The following is a 20,770-nucleotide window of genomic DNA, read 5'->3' on the forward strand; positions in this document are numbered from 1 at the left end:
CCCCTGCCCAATGTTCACACCCAGTACGCCAATCCACTCATACACTACCATCTCCAACGCTCAGAGGTCAAAGAAAACACACGTTACAACCACAGACTCTTTCGTGGGCGAGTGTGTATACCATAGTGCACCATCATCCCCTGTGATGGAGGACATCCAGGGATGACCGAAGTGGCGGAAATTCGAGTGTTATCACCCCATAAGTCCAGCGCCAACCCTTGGCAGTGATCGATAGTGAAATTCTCAATTATCCATGGAGAATACATGCAACAGAGGTGATGCGCAGACAGCCCAATGCATACTGAGTATTAGTTTGCTATTTAGGTATCCAGAGGGCACCCCTGGGACTTGCCCCTGCATCTGCGGTGAAGGAATCGACTATCCATATGGCTGGAACTTTTTTTGTACCTGCCATTCGCAAGAGCCTTAAGCTGGAAATGTCCACTCGTTCCAAACATAGGCTACTTCCGCCTCGCTCCCCACACGGAAAATGGTTCCGTGCAAGGAAAGCAACAACATATTTATCACTGTAATTACAATTAAATATTACGATTGCAGTTGCAGTCTGATGACATTCGACAACGAGCAAAGTATCAGAAATACTTTTCCCTGGTGGCTGTGCCTCTGGAAATATCAATATCTGTATCCCTCTTATGAATAGATATAATTTTACACGCAAAATCCTTCATTCCTTTACAGCTATCGGTGCACTCAATCTCCCACGACAAAACCATACCTCCCTCATGACCAGACGTAGTTAATTTTTTTGCACATGTTGGAAGGTAGACCACACAAACCATACACCCCAACACGTTGGATGGACATGCTTCAATTGTTTTTCTTGTAAGTGGTACCAGTGTGCCTTATAAAGAGAGATGTAATCATCGTATAAGAGACCAGATGTTAAAAACACCATCTCAACGACCTCATTATTGTCATTCCTCATCAAATATGGTCATGGTTCCACTCTCTCCTCTCTCTCTCTCTCTCTCTCTCTCTCTCTCTCTCTCACACACACACACACACACACACACACACACACACACACACACTCACAAGAATCGCTAATGATATACCTGTTAAAAGCTATACATTGTATATAAATCAAAGTTTGGTATTGCTTCCAAGTGAAGTGGTCTTCCACACAAATACTGCAACATTGAATGTGAACAGTGATCACGGGGTGTGTATCAAGAGACTGAAAGTATGAGTTCACTCCGGTAGTAGTGTAAACTCTTAATAAAAGCACCATCACCACTTAATTTAGAAAGTGACTCGGCTAAGAAACGTTGTTTACGCCTATATTTGCCACTTCCTCTTGCCACTGCTAGGTATTAACCACACTAAGAAACAGTATTTGCAGCACATTCTATCCCAATACCATGTAGAGTAGTGATTATGGATGAGCTGGGACTTAATCCTATACATTCTATCCCAATACCATGTAGAGTAGTGATTATGGATGAGCTGGGATTTAATCCTATATTCTGTATTCATTTTGACAGTGCACTCAGATCGGTACTGAGATTCTCTACTGCTATCTTCACGTTTATTGGGTTTTCACTTGGATACAACTGACGGAAATCAGAGTACTTGCCGTATTTGCAGAAGAACAAAACTGATGACACAGAATTTGCACACAATGAAAAGGGTACTGGACCTAATATTGAATCCTTGGGCATCTGATATTACTTTCCTCCATTATGACTTTGTGGTTCCAGATATGACGCGCTGCTGACGAGACGTCAGGTATTAGCGAAACCATTCAATGCACTTGGTGAGATATTGACTGTTAACACTGGTGAGTAAAATGCCAAAGTCAACATGGTTAAATTCCTAACTGAAGTCTAAGGAGTAAATGATAGTTGCCTCTTGTGCAAGTTTAAGATCATCTGTTGCCTTCATCAAGGCCCATGTTGTGCTGTAGAACCTAGTAGGTTCTTTGTAGTTAGGTAATTTGTTAGCCAGTCACGGACTATAAATATATTCTAAGGCCCCAAACCGTGCGGGAAGAATGCAAATAGGTCAGGAATCGGATGGTGCTGCAGGGACGTCGTTTTTAGGAAGTGGCTTTACTAATCCCGTTTTTCTGGCCTCAGGGAAAACGCTTGTGGTTAAGGAGTGGTTGAAGATATCTGTTGTAGTGGGCAGTATCTAACTTTGTTACTGTGTAGACACATGAAATAATTCACTACTCTTAGTTATTCACATGTCCACTGTGCTCATGCAGATTACACAGAAAATCACTGAATACGGCTTTAACATATGGCTGTCACTCTCTCAGTGTGTTGTAGGCAGCCCATAGTGCACACCATCCGTCATATAAGTTCATAATGCTTGAATGACTCGGATACATAGAAAAGTCTCCAGCTGCTACCTCGAGTGTTTCATAACTATACATCTCTATGATAGCTTCAAACCCAAGCGCTTTATGTCTAGAAGAGATGAGATATACTCTGTAGTAATTGGAGCACTGATGTTGGACATTACACAACGTAGCTTACTCCAACTCTTTGATTAAACTGCACTTTAACACTGTGTTTGCGATTCTCAATTTCCATTATTACCTGGCAATCACTCTCTGTCCTTATGCCTATATTTACATGCTTTGATCTGCAGACAGTCAAAAAAAATGGTTCAAATGGCTCTGAGCATTATGGGAGCCAACGTCTGAGGTCATTAGTCCCCTAGAACTTAGAACTAGTTAAACCTAACTAACCTAAGGACATCACAAACATCCATGCCCGAGGCAGGATTCGAAACTGCGACCGTAGCGGTCTTGCGGTTCCAGACTGCAGCGCCTTTAACCGCACGGCCACTTCGGACGGCTGCAGACAGTCAAATTATATGTTGTGGCACAGAGTAACACCAATTAACTGCAGTTCATGTGTCTTGATCAGATATATCTCGTAACCTTTATAATAACTGCTGTGGCTCGATGGGTGGGGCAGCCAGTAGATGCTGGAATAGATGTGTGCCCTGCTCCAGCATGGTAGCTAGTGCTGTATCAGAACGCTGTTCTGCTGTTGAAAAGAAGAAAATCCATAAGTACTTGTACACAATGAACAGTGAGAGGAATTGGTTGGTAATAACAATAATTGCAATCGAATATGAGAGTATTCTTCTTATCATTCTGCCAGTGGTGGTAGCTGATCTCTGTTTACATTTCATGGTTCTTCCTTTAGAGCAAATAGAACAAAAGTGACTTAGTTGGCAAGCGGCTACAGCACCAGGAACTATCTGACATCATAGTATGTCATCTTGTTAGTAGTCTTGTGATGCCACAGGCTGTCACAGTCTGCCATGTTGTGAGGTCATAGCCTGTCACGTTCTGTTGCACGCTGCCATACTCCACCATCTTTTCCACCACCATCTTGTAATTCATACTGTGTAAACTTGTTGGCAACATTCATCTTCACCTTGGAAATAATATCTTCACCTTGACCTTAGAGGGAAACCTTGCAGCCAATTTGTGTAAATGTCCCATTAATTAAAGTGTGCAGAAAGAACATAGCTGTCTACTCACTTCAGTCAAACAGCAATGTTCTCAATGAACTAGAGTTTTAGCACCACAATGAAGAGGACATGCATGACGTGTATGCTACCGTTTGCTGCAGAGTCAGGTACACAGGTAATAAGTCCTACATGTGTTGTAAGTGATACTGGTAGTGGAAGTTGTCGAAAACATTACTGTCCCCTTGACTGTGGAGCTAAAATACTAGTAAAGACTTAACATCCTCATTTACCAGTCGTTTTGTGAAGGGTATTTTCAGTCACTGAAACCTAAACTGTCAAGACGTTTAACGTCCACCTCTCCATCTTTAACTGGAGATGCATTTCCGGCTTTAAATACGTATGACCTTTCTTGCTCCTTAGGCTCTCAGAGATAATTTGCTACAATTGGTACCGATTTAACAAACAAAACCACTATAACGACCTACAGTGTGCCTTTATCTGTAACACGCCGAAACTGAAAAATGAGATAGACTAGATGCCACACAGAGGAAAAGAAATGCGGTTGCAAGCCACTGACGAGGGTTTAAGTCGTCCTGGAAACACGTCGCGGGAGGCTATATAAGTGACTGGCACGTATGATTATTTTAATCTGCCTTGTACTCCACAATGGATGTTTCAGAATTATAAACTAAATTTAACACACTTTTTCTCCACCAATTATATATTTATATTCACCATATCGGACGTTCACGATCTACAAGTGCCACTGTTAATTGAGATTAGTAGCTACTGAACGCTAAGTGGAAATTAAATGATTTTTGTAATACATTTTACACTATAATTTGCATTACACACTACGGTTTTGAAAAGTGACTCTGCTGAGCAGCTTCAAGCCGCTTCCTAAGAATTCCAGTGAGGATTGCTGAGGGGTGGTCCATCGCCTGCAGGTACAGAGACAGTGCGTGTCACTTCCAAAATTACTACGCAGGTAGTATTTTAAATTACTTCTCAATTAACTTACGTCATCGGCTTTCACATCTGTCAAGAAATCACTTTTTCTCAGGATTATCGTGTATGAGTAGATAATAAGTGACACAGTGAATTAGTGCATAATATTTGTATTCAAAGTTCTCTGTACTGAAGGAAAGGATTACTGAAAAAAATCCTTTGTACAATATAATTAATGTATGCCACGCATTACTGCAGTTTGTAACTATCCGCTGCACTTCCAATGCCCACATAAATTTCTTGATATTTATGTGGTGAATGTGTCTGAATTATATGAATTGACGCCTGAAACCGCATTGGCGATCAATTTTACGTGATGGGTTTCACAGTGGTTCAGTAGATTCTTAGTTGATTTCCTTGCTGACACTCAGTACTCAGCTGTAGTCTGATGTTTTTCCTTTCCTCCTTTGCTGTGCATATCTGTAACAGGAAACAGAAATCGTATTTACTTACCTCTTGAAAGGCAAGTGTATCTAGGATTAATGTAGACATAAGTGATAATACATCGTCAATATTGAACTTCTTTCATTCTTTCGATATTTTCGAAATTTTGTTATAATTCTTCTGGAGACGGTAGTCTACCAGTGTTCAAATACTCTACCAAGAATATTCCAATATAATTATCAGAAGTTTCACAAAAATGTTTTTTGCCCATGCTGTGCTTGTACCTCTTATGGTGTATCACTGGGCGTCGGGAAATGGCAGCAGTGGCACGTTCTCTCTCCAGAATGCCATGCGCTCCCCAAGCCTGTCGTGTGCGAGTGTAAAGTTGGCCTGCATCAGCAGGTAGCTGCGGCTGCTCTGGTCGTATGGTTCCCAAATCACAGGATCAGCCTCAGGGGTTGGGTTCCTGTTGAGACACATAATACACGCGTAATCCTTTATATTTTCTAGAGATATTAGGAAATAAATGTAAAGAGCAGCACTAAATTTCTTGCTAAAAGTTTTCATCACAAGATATTTACTAATAACAAATTGAACCATGCACAAAGAGCATTCAAAAAGTTTTGCACAGTCGTCTCTAATTTTTTTTATTTTTTCCAGGAGGAGATTGAAATTTTTTGTGGACGTACTTGGAACATTTAGCTGTAAGTTGGTATATAAAAGTATTTTCTTTTATTTGCAAGTGAGCCATAATAGACCGTGAAGTAGGTGTCAGTTTGCGATAACGGTCGGTGATGGAGTTCCTCTTCAAGATCGACGAAGACTCTGCCACATCGATTCACAGGATATTACTCCCTGTTCATGGGGAGGATACAGTGGATCACAGCAGTATCCAGCGGTGGTTGCAGAGGTTTTAAGAAGGTGATTTCTCTCTACTTAACAGTCCGCAATGCGGTCAGTGAGTGATGTGAAAAAGGAGACCTGGCTCCACAATTAACTGGGACCGTTACTGTTAGTCACTGGACAAGCCGCGACGTCCCATCAAGACCTACAGATCACAGCTTCAGGGTCAGTTTATCAGACTACACCATAACAATGCCAAACCCCATACAGCCCATACGACGCAGGAGTAAATCAGCACAATGAGTTGGAAAATTGTTCCTCATCCTCCCTACGGTCCGGACTTGGCTCTGATTTTTGCCTCTTTGGTCATCTGAAGGCCCACCTGCGCGGTAAAAGATTTGATAGTGAGAAAGACCTTATTTCCTGTGTCAAGTGATGGTGTAAAAGTCAATCCTCAGATTTTTAGCAAAGTGCATTTACATCAGGGAAAGAATGTTGGGCCAGATGCGTCACAGCTGATGGAGGCTACATTGAGTAGGCTCAATGTATAGCTAAATCTTCCCAAGTATGTTCATAAAAAATTTCTTTCTCCCCCTACAAAAAATAAAAAAAATTAGAGACGACTGTGCAAAACTTTTTGAACGCCCTTTGTACAAGTAAAGGAAGTAGTCAAGCACGTGCATTTCACTAACATTCAGTATTACAAGAACACTGCATAGGAAATTGATAACATTCAGAGCGTGTTACACTAATATCGTGTAGCGATGCCTGTTTTCCTGACAAAGGTGTCAATTTAGTGATGATCTGGTAGGGACCACCCACTGATGATCAGATCGTGTAGAGACTGCTACGTTTCACCAGATGTTCCAAATAATCTGAGACATTTTGTATGAGACTAACCCCTCAACTGCCATTGGGGTTCAGAGCCCGTCTGTGATTTTCATAATCTTTTCCATTAGTAACTATTATACATTTTATTTGAATGAAGTTCTAGTATTTTCCCTAATTTGCCTTGTTACCAATAATTTTGGGAGATACTTATAAAAATTTACCTATGGCTTTGTATTAAACTGTTGGTTCAAGTTTCCTCACAAAAGAGTCTCACAAGCACGTGTACACCGCCTGCTGCTCCTGAGGATGGCGTGGCGGTCAGTCGGTACCGGTGGGCCTTCACAGGCCTGCTCGTTTGGAGTTTTCGAGTATCAGCAGCTTATCACGTGCTAATGGGCTACAGTGCACTGCAAATGTCGAATATAAAAACTGCACTTAAATTGTGCCATATCTCTTTGAATGTTAGCCGGAAATGACACTGAATTTGCGCCATTTTTCTTCGAATGCATTTTGGAATTCAAATAAAACGGACGAAATCATGTTTTGTAGCTCTCTCTCCACGATAACTAGAAACCAGTGTCGAATGCTGAAATGTTGGGCAGCTGCACCACGAAGAATTATGAGAATGGACGTCGCTGTCTGATTTTTCTTTGAAAGTGTGTGTAACGTCTTGTTGAAGCACACAATATTTGAGATTCTTGAAGAGCAGTTGATGGTATGGCGCCGTAGCCAAATGGTCATGTACAGTGACTGACTTTAAATCCTTATAATCTTAAACAATCAATTATGAAATTTAAATGTCTTTAAACAGTTCATTTTCTCTATGTAATATTAATACATTCAGTTACAATTGCTATCTGTTTAAGACGAAAGGCTACTGATGGTAAAAAAAGTATAGAAAGATATAATGTATAAAAATGTTTTATGCAGATGATCTGCTAAAGATTCTCTTCTTCTGTAGACTTTTGGAGAAGAAAATGATATTTAAAGAGTTATGTAGATCTCCTCCAAATGTAAACAGAACAATAGAAGGGTGTGCAACGCGTCTCACCAATTTCGCTCGAACTACGTGAGTAGAAAAATGATAATGTACCCTACCACAAATGGTGAGAGAATGGTTTATGGACCACAACATTCCTGAAATAGACTGGCCTATTCAGCGCTTTGCTCTCAACCTAACGGACCACCGTTAGGATTGGTTAGAACGTGGAATTCGCTCCAGACTGGACCTCTGGTTTCGGCTGTCGTGGACGAATGGGCTGTCATTTTCCACAGAGATTCAGATCTCCCTTTGAAAGTCCTCCCAGCAGAATTCAAACCACCCTAGAGGCAAAGGGTAGGCACATCTCTCGCACTAATTTTTAAAGTGTTACGATATTTGCTAGGAATGTTTGCTGTAAGAAGAACAAATCTAACGCGACAGACAGCAGTATACATTGACGGGAGGAGATTCGATTATTGCCGAAATGTTTAGGATGTCTCACGAAATTAATTGAGTGACAGGTGACATTCCATCTGTTGAGGAAAATCAGTAAAAAACGATCATTCGGAAGTAGTGCACGCAATTTTTTATATGGACTGAGCAGTGTGCATTGGATTATCGGCTCCCGCAAAACAATCGAAAATATTTGTCAAATAACAAAGTCAGTTTCAGCTGTACAGTGAACTCTGCGAGTCAGGTGAGCTAGCGCATGTGACGATGTGCAAGAGATGGTGCTGCTTGCTACATATCCGTCACAAGGTCACGGACGCTACTGAGAGGCTTTATGTTAACGTTGCGCCTAACGCAAGTGCACCATCGCTTTAAATACTGTTCACGCACATTAAAAAATTTTTTTATTAGAAATTAAATGTTAACGCAAAGTATGGAAGTGAAGATGGAGGACGAGTCTGCTTAATCGCTTCTTCTCCAATATGCACATGTGTAAAGAGACAGCGTGTTTCCGGGAACATCTCGTGGAGAGATCCTTCTTCCGTAAAATGGGCATTGTACACATAAGAAAAACCATTCTGCCTGCTGACTTCTAAACAGATTTTCCTGCTGGAAAGCACGAAGATTGAGGTATAAAAGCAGGAAGACGGGAACGAAAGAATAAAATACGGAGATATTTGGTATGTTCATGACTGAATTTGAAATCTTTTAATATTATGTGAGGGGTATGCCAATTGAATTTAATTGATGAAAGGAGAAAATATAAAAATGCAGTAAGTGAAACAGGCAAAAAGGAATACAAACGTCTCAAAAATGAGATCGACAGGAAGTGCAAAATGGCTAAGCAGGGATGGCTAGAGGACAAATGTAAGGATGTAGAGGCCTATCTCACTGGGGGTAAGATAGATACCGCCTACAGGAAAATTAAAGAGACCTTTGGAGATAAGAGAACCACTTGTATGAATATCAAGAGCTCAGATTGAAACCCAGTTCTAAGCAAAGAAGGGAAAGCAGAAAGGTGGAAGGAGTATATAGAGGGTCTATACAAGGGCGATGTACTTGAGGACAATATTATGGAAATGGAAGAGGATGTAGATGAAGATGAAATGGGAGATATGATACTGCGTGAAGAGTTTGACAGAGCACTGAAAGACCTGAGTCGAAACAAGGCCCCCGGAGTAGACAATATTCCATTGGAACTACTGACGGCCTTGGGAGAGCCAGTCCTGACAAAACTCTACCATCTGGTGAGCAAGATGTATGAAAGAGGCGAAATACCCTCAGACTTCAAGAAGAATATAATAATTCCAATCCCAAAGAAAGCAGGTGTTGACAGATGTGAAAATTACCGAACTATCAGCTTAATAAGTCACAGCTGCAAAATACTAACACGAATTCTTTACAGACGAATGGAAAAACTAGTAGAAGCCAACCTCGGGGAAGATCAGTTTGGATTCCGTAGAAACACTGGAACACGTGAGGCAATACTGACCTTACGACTTATCTTAGAAGAAAGATTAAGGAAAGGCAAACCTACGTTTCTAGCATTTGTAGACTTAGAGAAAGCTTTTGACAATGTTGACTGGAATACTCTCTTTCAAATTCTAAAGGTGGCAGGGGTAAAATACAGGGAGCGAAAGGCTATTTACAATTTGTACAGAAACCAGATGGCAGTTATAAGAGTCGAGGGACATGAAAGGGAAGCAGTGGTTGGGAAGGGAGTAAGACAGGGTTGTAGCCTCTCCCCGATGTTGTTCAATCTGTATATTGAGCAAGCAGTAAAGGAAACAAAAGAAAAATTCGGAGTAGGTATTAAAATTCATGGCGAAGAAATAAAAACTTTGAGGTTAGCCGATGACATTGTAATTCTGTCAGAGACAGCAAAGGACTTGGAAGAGCAGTTGAATGGAATGGACAGTGTCTTGAAAGGAGGATATAAGATGAACATCAACAAAAGCAAAACAAGGATAATGGAATGTAGTCTAATTAAGTCGGGTGATGCTGAGGGAATTAGATTAGGAAATGAGGCACTTAAAGTAGTAAAGGAGTTTTGCTATTTGGGGAGCAAAATAACTGATGATGGTCGAAGTAGAGAGGATATAAAATGTAGGCTGGCAATGGCAAGGAAAGCGTTTCTGAAGAAGAGAAATGTGTTAACATCCAGTATTGATTTAAGTGTCAGGAAGTCATTTCTGAAAGTATTCGTATGGAGTGTAGCCATGTATGGAAGTGAAACATGGACGATAAATAGTTTGGACAAGAAGAGAATAGAAGCTTTCGAAATGTGGTGCTACAGAAGAATGTTGAAGATTAGATGGGTAGATCACATAACTAATGAGGAAGTATTGAATAGGATTGGGGAGAAGAGAAGTTTGTGGCACAACTTGACCAGAAGAAGGGATCGGTTGGTAGGACATGTTCTGAGGCATCAAGGGATCACCAATTTAGTATTGGAGGGCAGCGTGGAGGGTAAAAATCGTAGAGGGAGACCAAGAGATGAATACACTAAGCAGATTCAGAAGGATGTAGGTTGCAGTAGGTACTGGGAGATGAAAAAGCTTGCACAGGATAGAGTAGCATGGAGAGCTGCATCAAACCAGTCTCAGGACTGAAGACCACAACAACAACACCATGTTTATGTACGTAATCACTTTTATAACTTACACCATGTCTTAGGAATCAAGGTACCTTTGTTATAATAAATGAACTATCACCGTGTGGATCTCAACTTTTTATTACTGTCTACCTGGTTCAATTTACATTGCAGATCATCTCTGGGTGTGGTACCACAAAGTACAGTTTCCTCAACATTTGTGTAAAACACAGTGAATTGTTGTGTTTTACACAACTGTTGACAAACTGCACTTTCCAGCATCAGATGTGAAGATGATATGCAAAGCATACTGAAACTGGTAGTTGCCAATAAAAAGTTGTGATTTAGATAGTGGTTTTGTATTTGTTATAACAATCATATCCGACTTTCACAGAAGTCATTTTAAATCACTTTTATGCAAGTTAAATATTCATTGAGGTCTGTAATTATTTTGGCATGTTACGAAAGCGTGTACCATTCACAGTTTAGGGTATGCTATTTAGGAAATACCATATACCATTGTGTGTTTAACACTTTTTAGCGTTAAGCATTTTCTGTTAATCATTTACCATTTAGTAAATAGTGTTTACAATTAGCATTTATCGACAAAAGTTAGTGTTATTATTCAATATTTACCATTCACTTTTTACCACTGTGTTTATGTGTATGTGTGTGTGTGTGTGTGTGTGTGTGTGTGTATGTGTGAAAGAGAGGGGGGGGGCGGGGTATAAGGACAGAGAGAGAGAACGATCACTTTGCATGAGAGAAATCTCTTATTTGTAAGCAGTATAGAATTTGGGGTATGAAACAGAGAGAGAGATCACATGTATGTAACGATTACAGAATTTGACGTGTATAATAGAGAGGTGTGTGTGTGAGTGTGTGTGTGTGTATGTGTGTGTGTGTGTGTGTGTGTGTGTGTGTGTGTGTGTGCGTGCATATTTTTGAACTTAATTCTCTTAATATCACGGCGATGTATGATTATGTCCAGAATCGTCTTTGACTTTCAAAGAAAATGTTGTAACTAAACATTTTTATGCATCATAACAATAATATTATACCAGACGCATGTATATACGTTTCGGAAATATTATATTTCACTGAAATAATGCTTATCCTCGACTTTTTTGCTGAGGGTACGTAATTCTTTCAGAGCTTTTATGGCACATAATTTTAATTCTGTGCTCTGGTTGGTTGGAGATGAGAGACGGGGAGGTGAAGTATACGTTGTAAATATCGTAATCTGACGCCGTTTTTACGTTATCATTTAAACAGTACACTCTGACAGGTAGAAGAAAGGCAGGAGGAGACGGGGGTGTAATGCACGTAAGAGAGAGACGGTTTGCAGTTTCCCACTACCACAATTTTCATATTTTCTAATACTACGCTCTGATTAGTTGGAAAGAGGAGAGGAAGGGGCTATAATACATTTTGGGGTATAAACACTTTGCCACGATTGACCGGAAATAACAGGTGGGAGAGAGGTTAAGTTATGTATGTGATTTCATGTGTAGGCCAGAAATAATGTAATTTGACTCCATTTTAAACATCATTTTAATACTATGCTATGATTGGTTGGAAAGAGGAGGGATATTAAATTTACCGCTAGCAAAATTGGGCTCCTTGCCCAAACTTGTTTTTTTTTCTTCATTTTAATACAGCACTATGAGTGGCTGAACTTAGGGGGGCAGAAGGGAAGATGGAGAGGGTTTCTAATTGCCCATTAACATAATTTAACAGTTTCAACCATCTTCAGTTTTTAGTTGGTTGTTTCATTTTAAGACTGTGCAATGACTGGCTGGGGATAAAAGGGGATAGGTTTAAGAGGTGTGTCACTGTCAGGATGATGGTGTTAAAGTTCAATATCATCCCTGATATCATGCAAGACCTTTGTAAGGACGATTACATAATGACTTTGAAGATCAATGACCGAGCTCAAGATCAAAGTGCACCATAATTCGCTGGTAGTGGAACTACGCCAGTTTTAGGTGTACCAGAGTCGTCGCACCATTAATACGTTGAAATCAGGCAACAGTTTTGGCATGACTGAGGGGCAATTTAGATTCATTACCAGCCAGCACAAAAGCAACTGGCAGAGTAAGTCGGGTAGCGACGTACCAGTCCAAGTAAATGCATCGTTTTGGTACGAGTCACGGTCTACCACTGACACTCAATGAATAAAAAATAAATGCGTTCACACTGCCTAGTACGTATTTTACACTATCGAATCAAATCTGTAGTTAAATCGATGTTACTATGCACATCACAAGACTCACATTCATTATCTTTCACGTAACTTGAGTGTAAACTAAAGAGGAGATAGTATATTCAGGCAACAGAAAGAGAGATAAATGTAACAGTTATGTACTGGGGTATAGAGATTATGAATCAAATCGCTATGTATTCTATGTCTTCTTTGCTTTTTGGTATGTGACACTGGCTGCCATGTTCAGTCAGTGGATCTAACTCCCGTCATACCGGTACAGCAGTACATTCCGCCCATATTACTTTATGTTGATTGATATTCCTACTGATATGTTTGTCTGGGTCCTCTATTCTTGTATAAAATGAGTATCTATCATTTTGCCTTGAGGTATTTTAACGTAGTGACAGAATGTAGTCGGAGTGTAGTCGAGTCTGCAGCAGTGCAATGTATTATGTAGGATAAAATGTTCTCTATTCCCAGTAAAGTCTGAAGCTGTTATTTAACATTAGAATTCTCGGATACTCTCGAATCACCTGGTTTCTAAAAAATTTGTTAATGCTCTTAGTTTCAGCTGCAGCCGCCTTCTCGTACTCTGGCAGTATGCAGTGACTGAAATTCAGTAAATGTGCAATCTCTTCCCGAAAACGAGCATCTTCAGTGATCCAAGCTTCAAGCAGAAAAAAAACGTACCCATATTTTGCGAAATTCGTCCAGAGCCGCAGCATATTTCTGCGCACTTTGTCTTCTTCTGATTCAGGATCGAAGTTATACTCTTGATTTTTTCCGTAGAAAAGCAATGGTAACTCTCCCGCATGTGAAACTCCTGGAAAAAATAAAAATGACAGATAGAAAGTATTTGGTTTTGTTCACATCCAAACTAATATACTGCACATATCAAGAAAGTCATGACTTTGTTCTTTTGCCCAGACGTCCAGTGAAATGTACACACACACATACACACACACACACACACACACACACGCACACACACACACACACACACACACACACACACTAGGCTTCCACATTTTCGTCTTCTCTGCTAGAAAAACGTAAAAACTCTAGCAGTATGTCCTGGCAGAATATGTGCTCTCTTCCCACATCATTTTGACCCATTTTTAGATTATTATCATCTAATTATATCAAGGCACATGCTTTCCCATTGAAAGATGTCTTAAATAGATTGACACTTTGGTTCCATCCCTACTAGGATGGTGGTGTGACGGTTGTGACCATATATTACGAAACGTAAATGCACTCATCATCGTAAATAGAGCTGCTCGCAGAAGGACAAGGCGGATTGCGATCATTGCTGGCACATTTAAGAAATGATTACACTTTAAACTTGGAAGGACCAGTACGTATCGTGTTACATGGACACAAACGTATGTGCTGGTAAAGTGTTGAGCCCATAAGGTTGCGAATACAAGAATCAAGACGTGCAGCATGTAGTTGTACAAATCTCGGATACAGTACTGGGATACTCAATCGCATTCTGCTTACACCTGAGGGCATGGATCCTACAAATTTCTGGGTGGAGTTGGAGTCCTGATGACATTCTCTATAGCGTCCCACACATATGCGATAGGGGAGAGATTGGAAAATGAGGCTGGTTACATCAGAGTACCAACAGCTGCAAGGCATGTTCGGGAAGTGGCAGCAGTAGGAGGACGAGAGTTGTCCTGTTGAAATGGGGCATGGCTGCATGGGGGATTTTGACGAGGGACGATTGCTTAAGAGGAGAGATTATGCGCCTAGAAATGGTGGAGTGTCAGACAAGCTGAATTATGGTTTCTTACAGCTCTCTGAGAGCATATAATATTTCACGGTCAAGTACTAAAGCAAACCTGAATACATCTGCGATCTCAGAAAAATGAGGTGTATCTAGTGACACGACAATATTTTCAACGTGTCTAAAACTACAGATTTAATATTTCACGGTGAATAAATATTTTCACAATGAACCTTTGAATTATCAACTTTTAAATATTTCATGCAATTTCGATATATGATATCTCAGATGATAGCACTGCACTTAGCTATCATCTATGAGAGCTATGTATTTGTATATACTTTATTTCCTGACTTATTATGTTTTTATATCTTTTCATTACGCAAATTTTCCGCAGAACATCACAGTCTCCATAATCATACAGTAAATGAATAGAGCATAAATACCTCAAATTTTGTTTTACTTGTGTATTCATTTAATGAACAGTTTACTGTTTTATCCGTAGCTTCATTTAAATGTCTATTGCAGTTGATAATATAAAACCATGGTAATTTAACAAGTGGTCAGCTGCGTGTCTCACATGACATCATCGTTGTAAAAGAGTCTTAAAAGATGTTTCTGACAAGCCTGTATATACAGTTGTTTAAGCAATATTTAAAGATAATTTTTCATCATTGTCATGAGTACACTTGTGCAAGAATACTGACTTCTTCAATATGGATAACTGCCTCGGGCATGGATGTGTGTGATGTCCTTAGGTTAGTTAGATTTAAGTAGTTCTAAATTCTAGGGGACTGATGACCTCAGAAGTTAAGTCCCATAGTGCTCAGAGCCATTTGAACCAATATGGATAAACCTTTATTTATATTCGTTGTAAATGATATGAGTATACCGAAATGTTTATAACATTTCTTTATTTAAATATTGTTGTAATATACTGGTTTAGTCCAATGTTCAACTTGAATTAAATCATGTCTGCAGAACATAGGAACATGTATTTTTGGCGGGAAACAGTTTCACCCAATGGAAATACAGACAGTAGGGAAAACTATGGGAGTCAAGTGAAACCTGGGGCTTTTCGAATGAGGACCTCAAGGGAGAGATACTGGACACTTTTTACAAATGTGATTCGTGGGGACAGACCTGCCTTTGATAACAAGTGGTATTCTTTCGTTTGGCAATTGATTACGAGTGATGAACAGCCACTAACATACTTTAAGTTCTGAAGAGAGGTTTGAACATGCTCCTATGTAGGACTGTAACTTTCCCGTTTGTGCTATGAAACTAAGATAGGCGGAGTATGAGTTACTGTTCATGGTATCGAGTGTTTCAGTTTTTGAATCATCATGTTAAACTCTGAACAGTTTTGTGCTAATGAATGTTTAGTGTATTGTGATCATGAAATGGATTTATTTTTCATGAGTCTTTGATGAATATTAATTTTTCGGCTTCTGCTATCATTCTAGTAACGCTCTTAATGTAATTTTACTGCATTTGCTAAGGATATTTTCTATCTGTATTTTAATTGAATATCGTAGGACCACTTCCCGTTTATATGAGATGTCGTTTCTTGAATAAACATTATTGAGCCTAATTCTATGTCGTCTGTATCAGTTACAATGGAACCCTTGTTATTAAATAATTCGTTTAACTTTTATTTTGTATTCCTATGTATTTTATTAAAGGAGTCGTGCATAGCCCACGTACCTAAAGCACGAGTAACCACAGGTTAGGATGCAACTGGTTTTGCTCAAATTCGATGCTGTTTGGAAGAGCAATTACATTAGCAGCAACTGTTAGCAACCGCGGCAGTTGGGGTTTTCTCGTCGAGCATATGAATCTAATCCTGTTCGAGTTACAACTGTAATTCCAAACTGTTACCATAGTCGGTCTCAGATTTATTACATGATAGGCAGTTTTCATGGGGGCTCCAAGCATATGTTTCTTCGTCAGCCATGTGCTTGAGAACCAGTAGCAAAAGGTAGGTGTGGGAAGTTAGGCGCGGAACTTCTACTAGGAAGAAGAAGGCTACCCAGAGGAGCGCTGATTTCGAGTCTGCAGCGCAGACAGACGGCGGCACCGGCTGCGCGGACCACTGGTGGCGACTTCGTTCATCAGAGGTAGCATCGGCAGCATCCACACATTCGACAGAAGCAGTACGGCAGAAGCAGCCGGAGTGACCGACAAATGAAGTACTCGTTCTCTGCTGGTCTCGTTTGTCTATACATGTCCGCCGTACTTACCGACTTTCATCCATTCGGTTAATTCCTTCATGATGCGGTCATTTTTCTGTCTTAAGTGTATTTATTATACTTCTATTTAACGAAGTTGTAATTTGAGAAAATTACGGGGGGAGGGGAGGGAGGGAGGGGGGTCATGCTCTTTTCATAGGAACTATGCTGGAAGTGATTTAGAGGAACTGTGGGAAACATAAATCTGTATGACCGGATGGGGATCTGAACTGCCATCCTTTCAAATGCGAGTCCAGTGTGGCAAAAGAACTGTTGTGAAATGGGCGATTAAGAAAGTGGCTCGTCAGCTTGTGTAATCTAATAAAATAACTAGTGAGGAAAGGAAATGTTTGAAACGATTGAATGAACAGGGAAACTGTCCTGTTTTTAGTGTACGCTAGGAAGCACATAGCATTAAAAGAGGTGAACAAGATTATTGCAATCGATACATGAACAGCAACGCTAATAGTAGACTTCCGGGAGTGGAATATCAGAGGACTGGGTAAAATTGTCTTTAGTTATTTGGTAAGATCTGTAAAGCAAGAAGAGGAGCAACACTGACGTTATCAACATCAGTGACAGTTATAGGTAATATTGTGATTATTGTACTTACCCCACTGATTTGTGTGAATGATATCTCCTCTGTAGTCGAATACATAGAAATAGACGGTTTGGTTGGAGAGCTCGGCAACGGTTCTAATGAAGCCGTCATTAGGGTCGAACCATTTGAGGTCGTCGAAGAACTGTGAAAGTAAGAGACTACTTTATATTAACATCAAAACAGAAACACCGATTCACAAAATCTTACAAAACAAGATTAAACTGATGCAACAAGCAATGAAATATGTTTATTAAAATCAAATATTGCCTTTCTTGTAACTTTGTATTCTTATTGTAATGTTCTGTAGGCACGAAACAGAGTAACAGAGTAAGAAATTGAAATTTAGTGGTATGTGGTGTTTAAAGAAGAAGTCAAAACATAGCTTGACAATTTGTGTAAGTTATTATAAGCTATCGGAAACAACGAAGATACTTAATAGAAACCTTTGCTATTACAAGCAAAGGTTTGACTGGGTAAAGGAGATTAGCGTGGATATGAACCATTAATTAACCTCAAAAAAGCTATATAAAGACAATAATGAATGATCGAAAATTAATAGGAGATGAGGAAACATTGATTATGAGGAGATGAGGAAACGTTGATTAACAAGAAAAAACCCATATAAAGACAATAATGAATGATCGAATATTAATAGGAAACGTCATAATATTCATTAAAGATACCATATCCGTGCGTATCAGTTCTTCAGCAACGGTCGTGGGAATTCTGTTAACAATGCTTCATCTGAGAAATGTGACTGATGAATTACAATATGTAGTACAGGGTTGTTTAATACTACTTTCGCTACTTGAGTCAGTGGAAAGGGAAAACTATTTACCGTATGGGTACCCAACTTTATAGGAATGATGTTCAGATTGTGCGCTGCGTGCTTTGCGTTATTCGTAGTGTTAGTGTCATGACTTGCCGTTAGGTGCCGGTAATGTTACGGCAACGCACGTTGAAACACAAACATCAGTGTACAGAACAGTTACAGACAGTCGACAGGGGTCTGAGCAAGATGAGCAAGGCTTTACTGGTAAAGCTATTTTGTCAAAACAACAGCAATAGTGCCACCGCTCTTCGCGAGTATCGAAGCATTAAAGGAATACGGAAAGGTCCTCCTCCCGCACGGCAGTTGAAGAAAATGATTCCGAATTTGGAATTAGGTGGCGATTTGGGAGTTGGTCCTGGGACAGACTGACAGTCAATTGTGCCACAAACTGCTGAAGAAGTTACTGCTGCCGTAGCTGTGAATGGTGGACGCAATGTGCGATCTTCAAGCAATGCGCGAGCTGTGTCATGACTGCTGAACATTCCATGGTCCATTGTTCGAAAAGCGTTGCGAGCGATTGTGAAGCGGTATCTCCAGTGCGGGTGCAGGCTGTCGTGGATGCAGATGGTCGTAACTTTGAGCAACGTCTGCAACCTGGAACGTAAACACGGCACGCAATTAATAAATGTTACCGTCTCTTATGGAAATCAGTATGTGCTTCATTCAATCGTTTATTCGTTATTTCTCTTCTGCAGGTCCTTACAAATGTTTCTACAGAGTTTAGTTGTCCTGTGGTCACTGTATTTTTTAGTAGGGGACAGCAAAAGTAGTAAAAGTTTAATTATAACCATCCTGGACAGCCGACGTTTGTCGTTGATGATGCTATTTCAAAAATGAAAGTATAAGTCGTACACACTCGTAACAGTGAACATGAGAAGATTTATGTCACTACTGAATAATTCGCTAAAATAACTGGCCACTTGCTTCTCAAAGTTTCCCACTAATCGACGCGTTTCGGGCAGAACCCGTCATCAGAACTTCAAAACAAGAAGTGTTCATACAATGTACCGTAGTAAGTTGACTACTGACGTTGACTGCTGACACGTGTGACTCCATACTTTATATGAAGACTTTTATTTTTGGTGCTTTGATGATGGGCTATGTCGAAACGCGTCAATAACAAAAAATTTTTTAACAGTAAAGCGACCAGTTGTTTTAGCGACCTATTCACCAGTGGCATAGATCTCGTCAAGTTTACCTCATGTCACAGACCTTGTGCGTAGTTTTATTTCACACCTGAACGTAATGACGAAGTCAGCAACCATATGCGGTGTTGCATGTTTCGACAGGATCGAGACTGGAATGTGTCACACGTAATTCACAGTCATGCTCTTAAGGCTCTTGATGTGGGAAGTCATATTTCATGAGGTAGTTATTTGTTGTTATATAACTTCTTGTTAGTAGACAGTGAAATATGCACAAAGAAAACATGATGTCTGGAGAGAATTCCTTTGATGGTGTTCCAGGTCTGGATCGCTTCCAACATCGCCTATTTAGCAAGGATTCTGTCGACGTAGTTAAATAAATACATTCTTGAAGTATCAGCACAGAGGAAATTAGCAACTGAACCGTAACGTCCTATCAGTGCGTCGTCAGAAGTGTACAGATTTATTTACGTACGAAGCTTCTACCATTTTTCGAAGGAAGATTTGCTGGTGGTGGTCGACTTTCTTCGAGCTAATAGCCAGCCTTTGACTAGTTTCGGACAGTTTGAACGACACTAAATTCAGGAACAAGCTAAAATATGACGTACATTAATTCTAGAGCTAGTCTTCCACTCTTCAGGGGATTGGATAACGTTTCCAGACATTCTGATTTAAGAATAGTGTGAAAATGTTTATATTACAATAATCTTAGTAATTACACGCTTACCTCTAACGACAATGTTTCATATATACGAAATGGGGTTGTAGATAATTTTTCTTTCCGTGGAGTTAGATTTCGCAAACATTTTGTGATGGATTTTGCAGAAGATTATTATATATTTATAAGATACTGTTTATCAGCCTCTTAGGAGACTACTTCCTAAACCCAGAACGTCGTCTGCAGCAAGTACACTACGTAAACTGATGTCTCCAGACACCTGTTACTGTTCCCTCTCAGACAACCCAGAGAAATGACTAATATACAACAGGTGTATGACCTCCTTTCGTACTGTTGCAGTAATTAGTTTGGCAAGAAAGTTTTATGCTGCCTTTCAATACATTGAATACAGAGTTTGTTATTATCTTACCGAACTTCCGTGAATCATTGCACAACAATTTTATAGTGGACTTATCTGACTCTCCAGGGACGTAACAGAGTCTGCGATGAAAGTCAGTTAATCTTTCTTATTTTGACATAGAAATGAGAGAAAAGTGTCTTCATTACTTTATCATTGTTTAAAAGGAACATCCACGAACAAACCAAGGTGTTTGCTGTAGGCCCTAATGCCACCTTGACTGAATAACTATCGCCACAACACGTTCAGGTAAGTATACTTTCCAAGGTAGTCAATAGGTCCACACACGAACACGTTATTCAGTAGCTCTACATACTAAAGATAGCATTTCTTACATCTCTCTATGTAATTTGGTCAATAGCTTATCAACAGATTCACAATCAAAGAAATTGACAGCTAC

The 20,770-nt window shown here is 39.9% G+C and overlaps 1 protein-coding gene across 1 annotated transcript in view; it reads right to left on the bottom strand.

Moving 5' to 3' along the window:
* Window positions 1-5,145: 5,145 nt before the first annotated feature.
* LOC126474523 (cholinesterase-like) overlaps window positions 5,146-20,770 on the bottom strand; it is an 88,374-nt gene continuing 72,749 nt past the window's right edge. The window contains exons 8-10 of the mRNA XM_050101994.1: window positions 17,330-17,459; window positions 13,444-13,576; window positions 5,146-5,314 (exon numbers count right to left, since the gene is read on the bottom strand). Of these exons, the coding sequence (XP_049957951.1) occupies window positions 5,146-5,314; window positions 13,444-13,576; window positions 17,330-17,459 (432 nt within the window). The remainder of the gene's footprint in view (window positions 5,315-13,443; window positions 13,577-17,329; window positions 17,460-20,770) is intronic.

This window comes from Schistocerca serialis, chromosome 4 (genome assembly GCF_023864345.2).
Source record: "Schistocerca serialis cubense isolate TAMUIC-IGC-003099 chromosome 4, iqSchSeri2.2, whole genome shotgun sequence".
NCBI classification, from domain to species: domain Eukaryota; kingdom Metazoa; phylum Arthropoda; class Insecta; order Orthoptera; family Acrididae; genus Schistocerca; species Schistocerca serialis.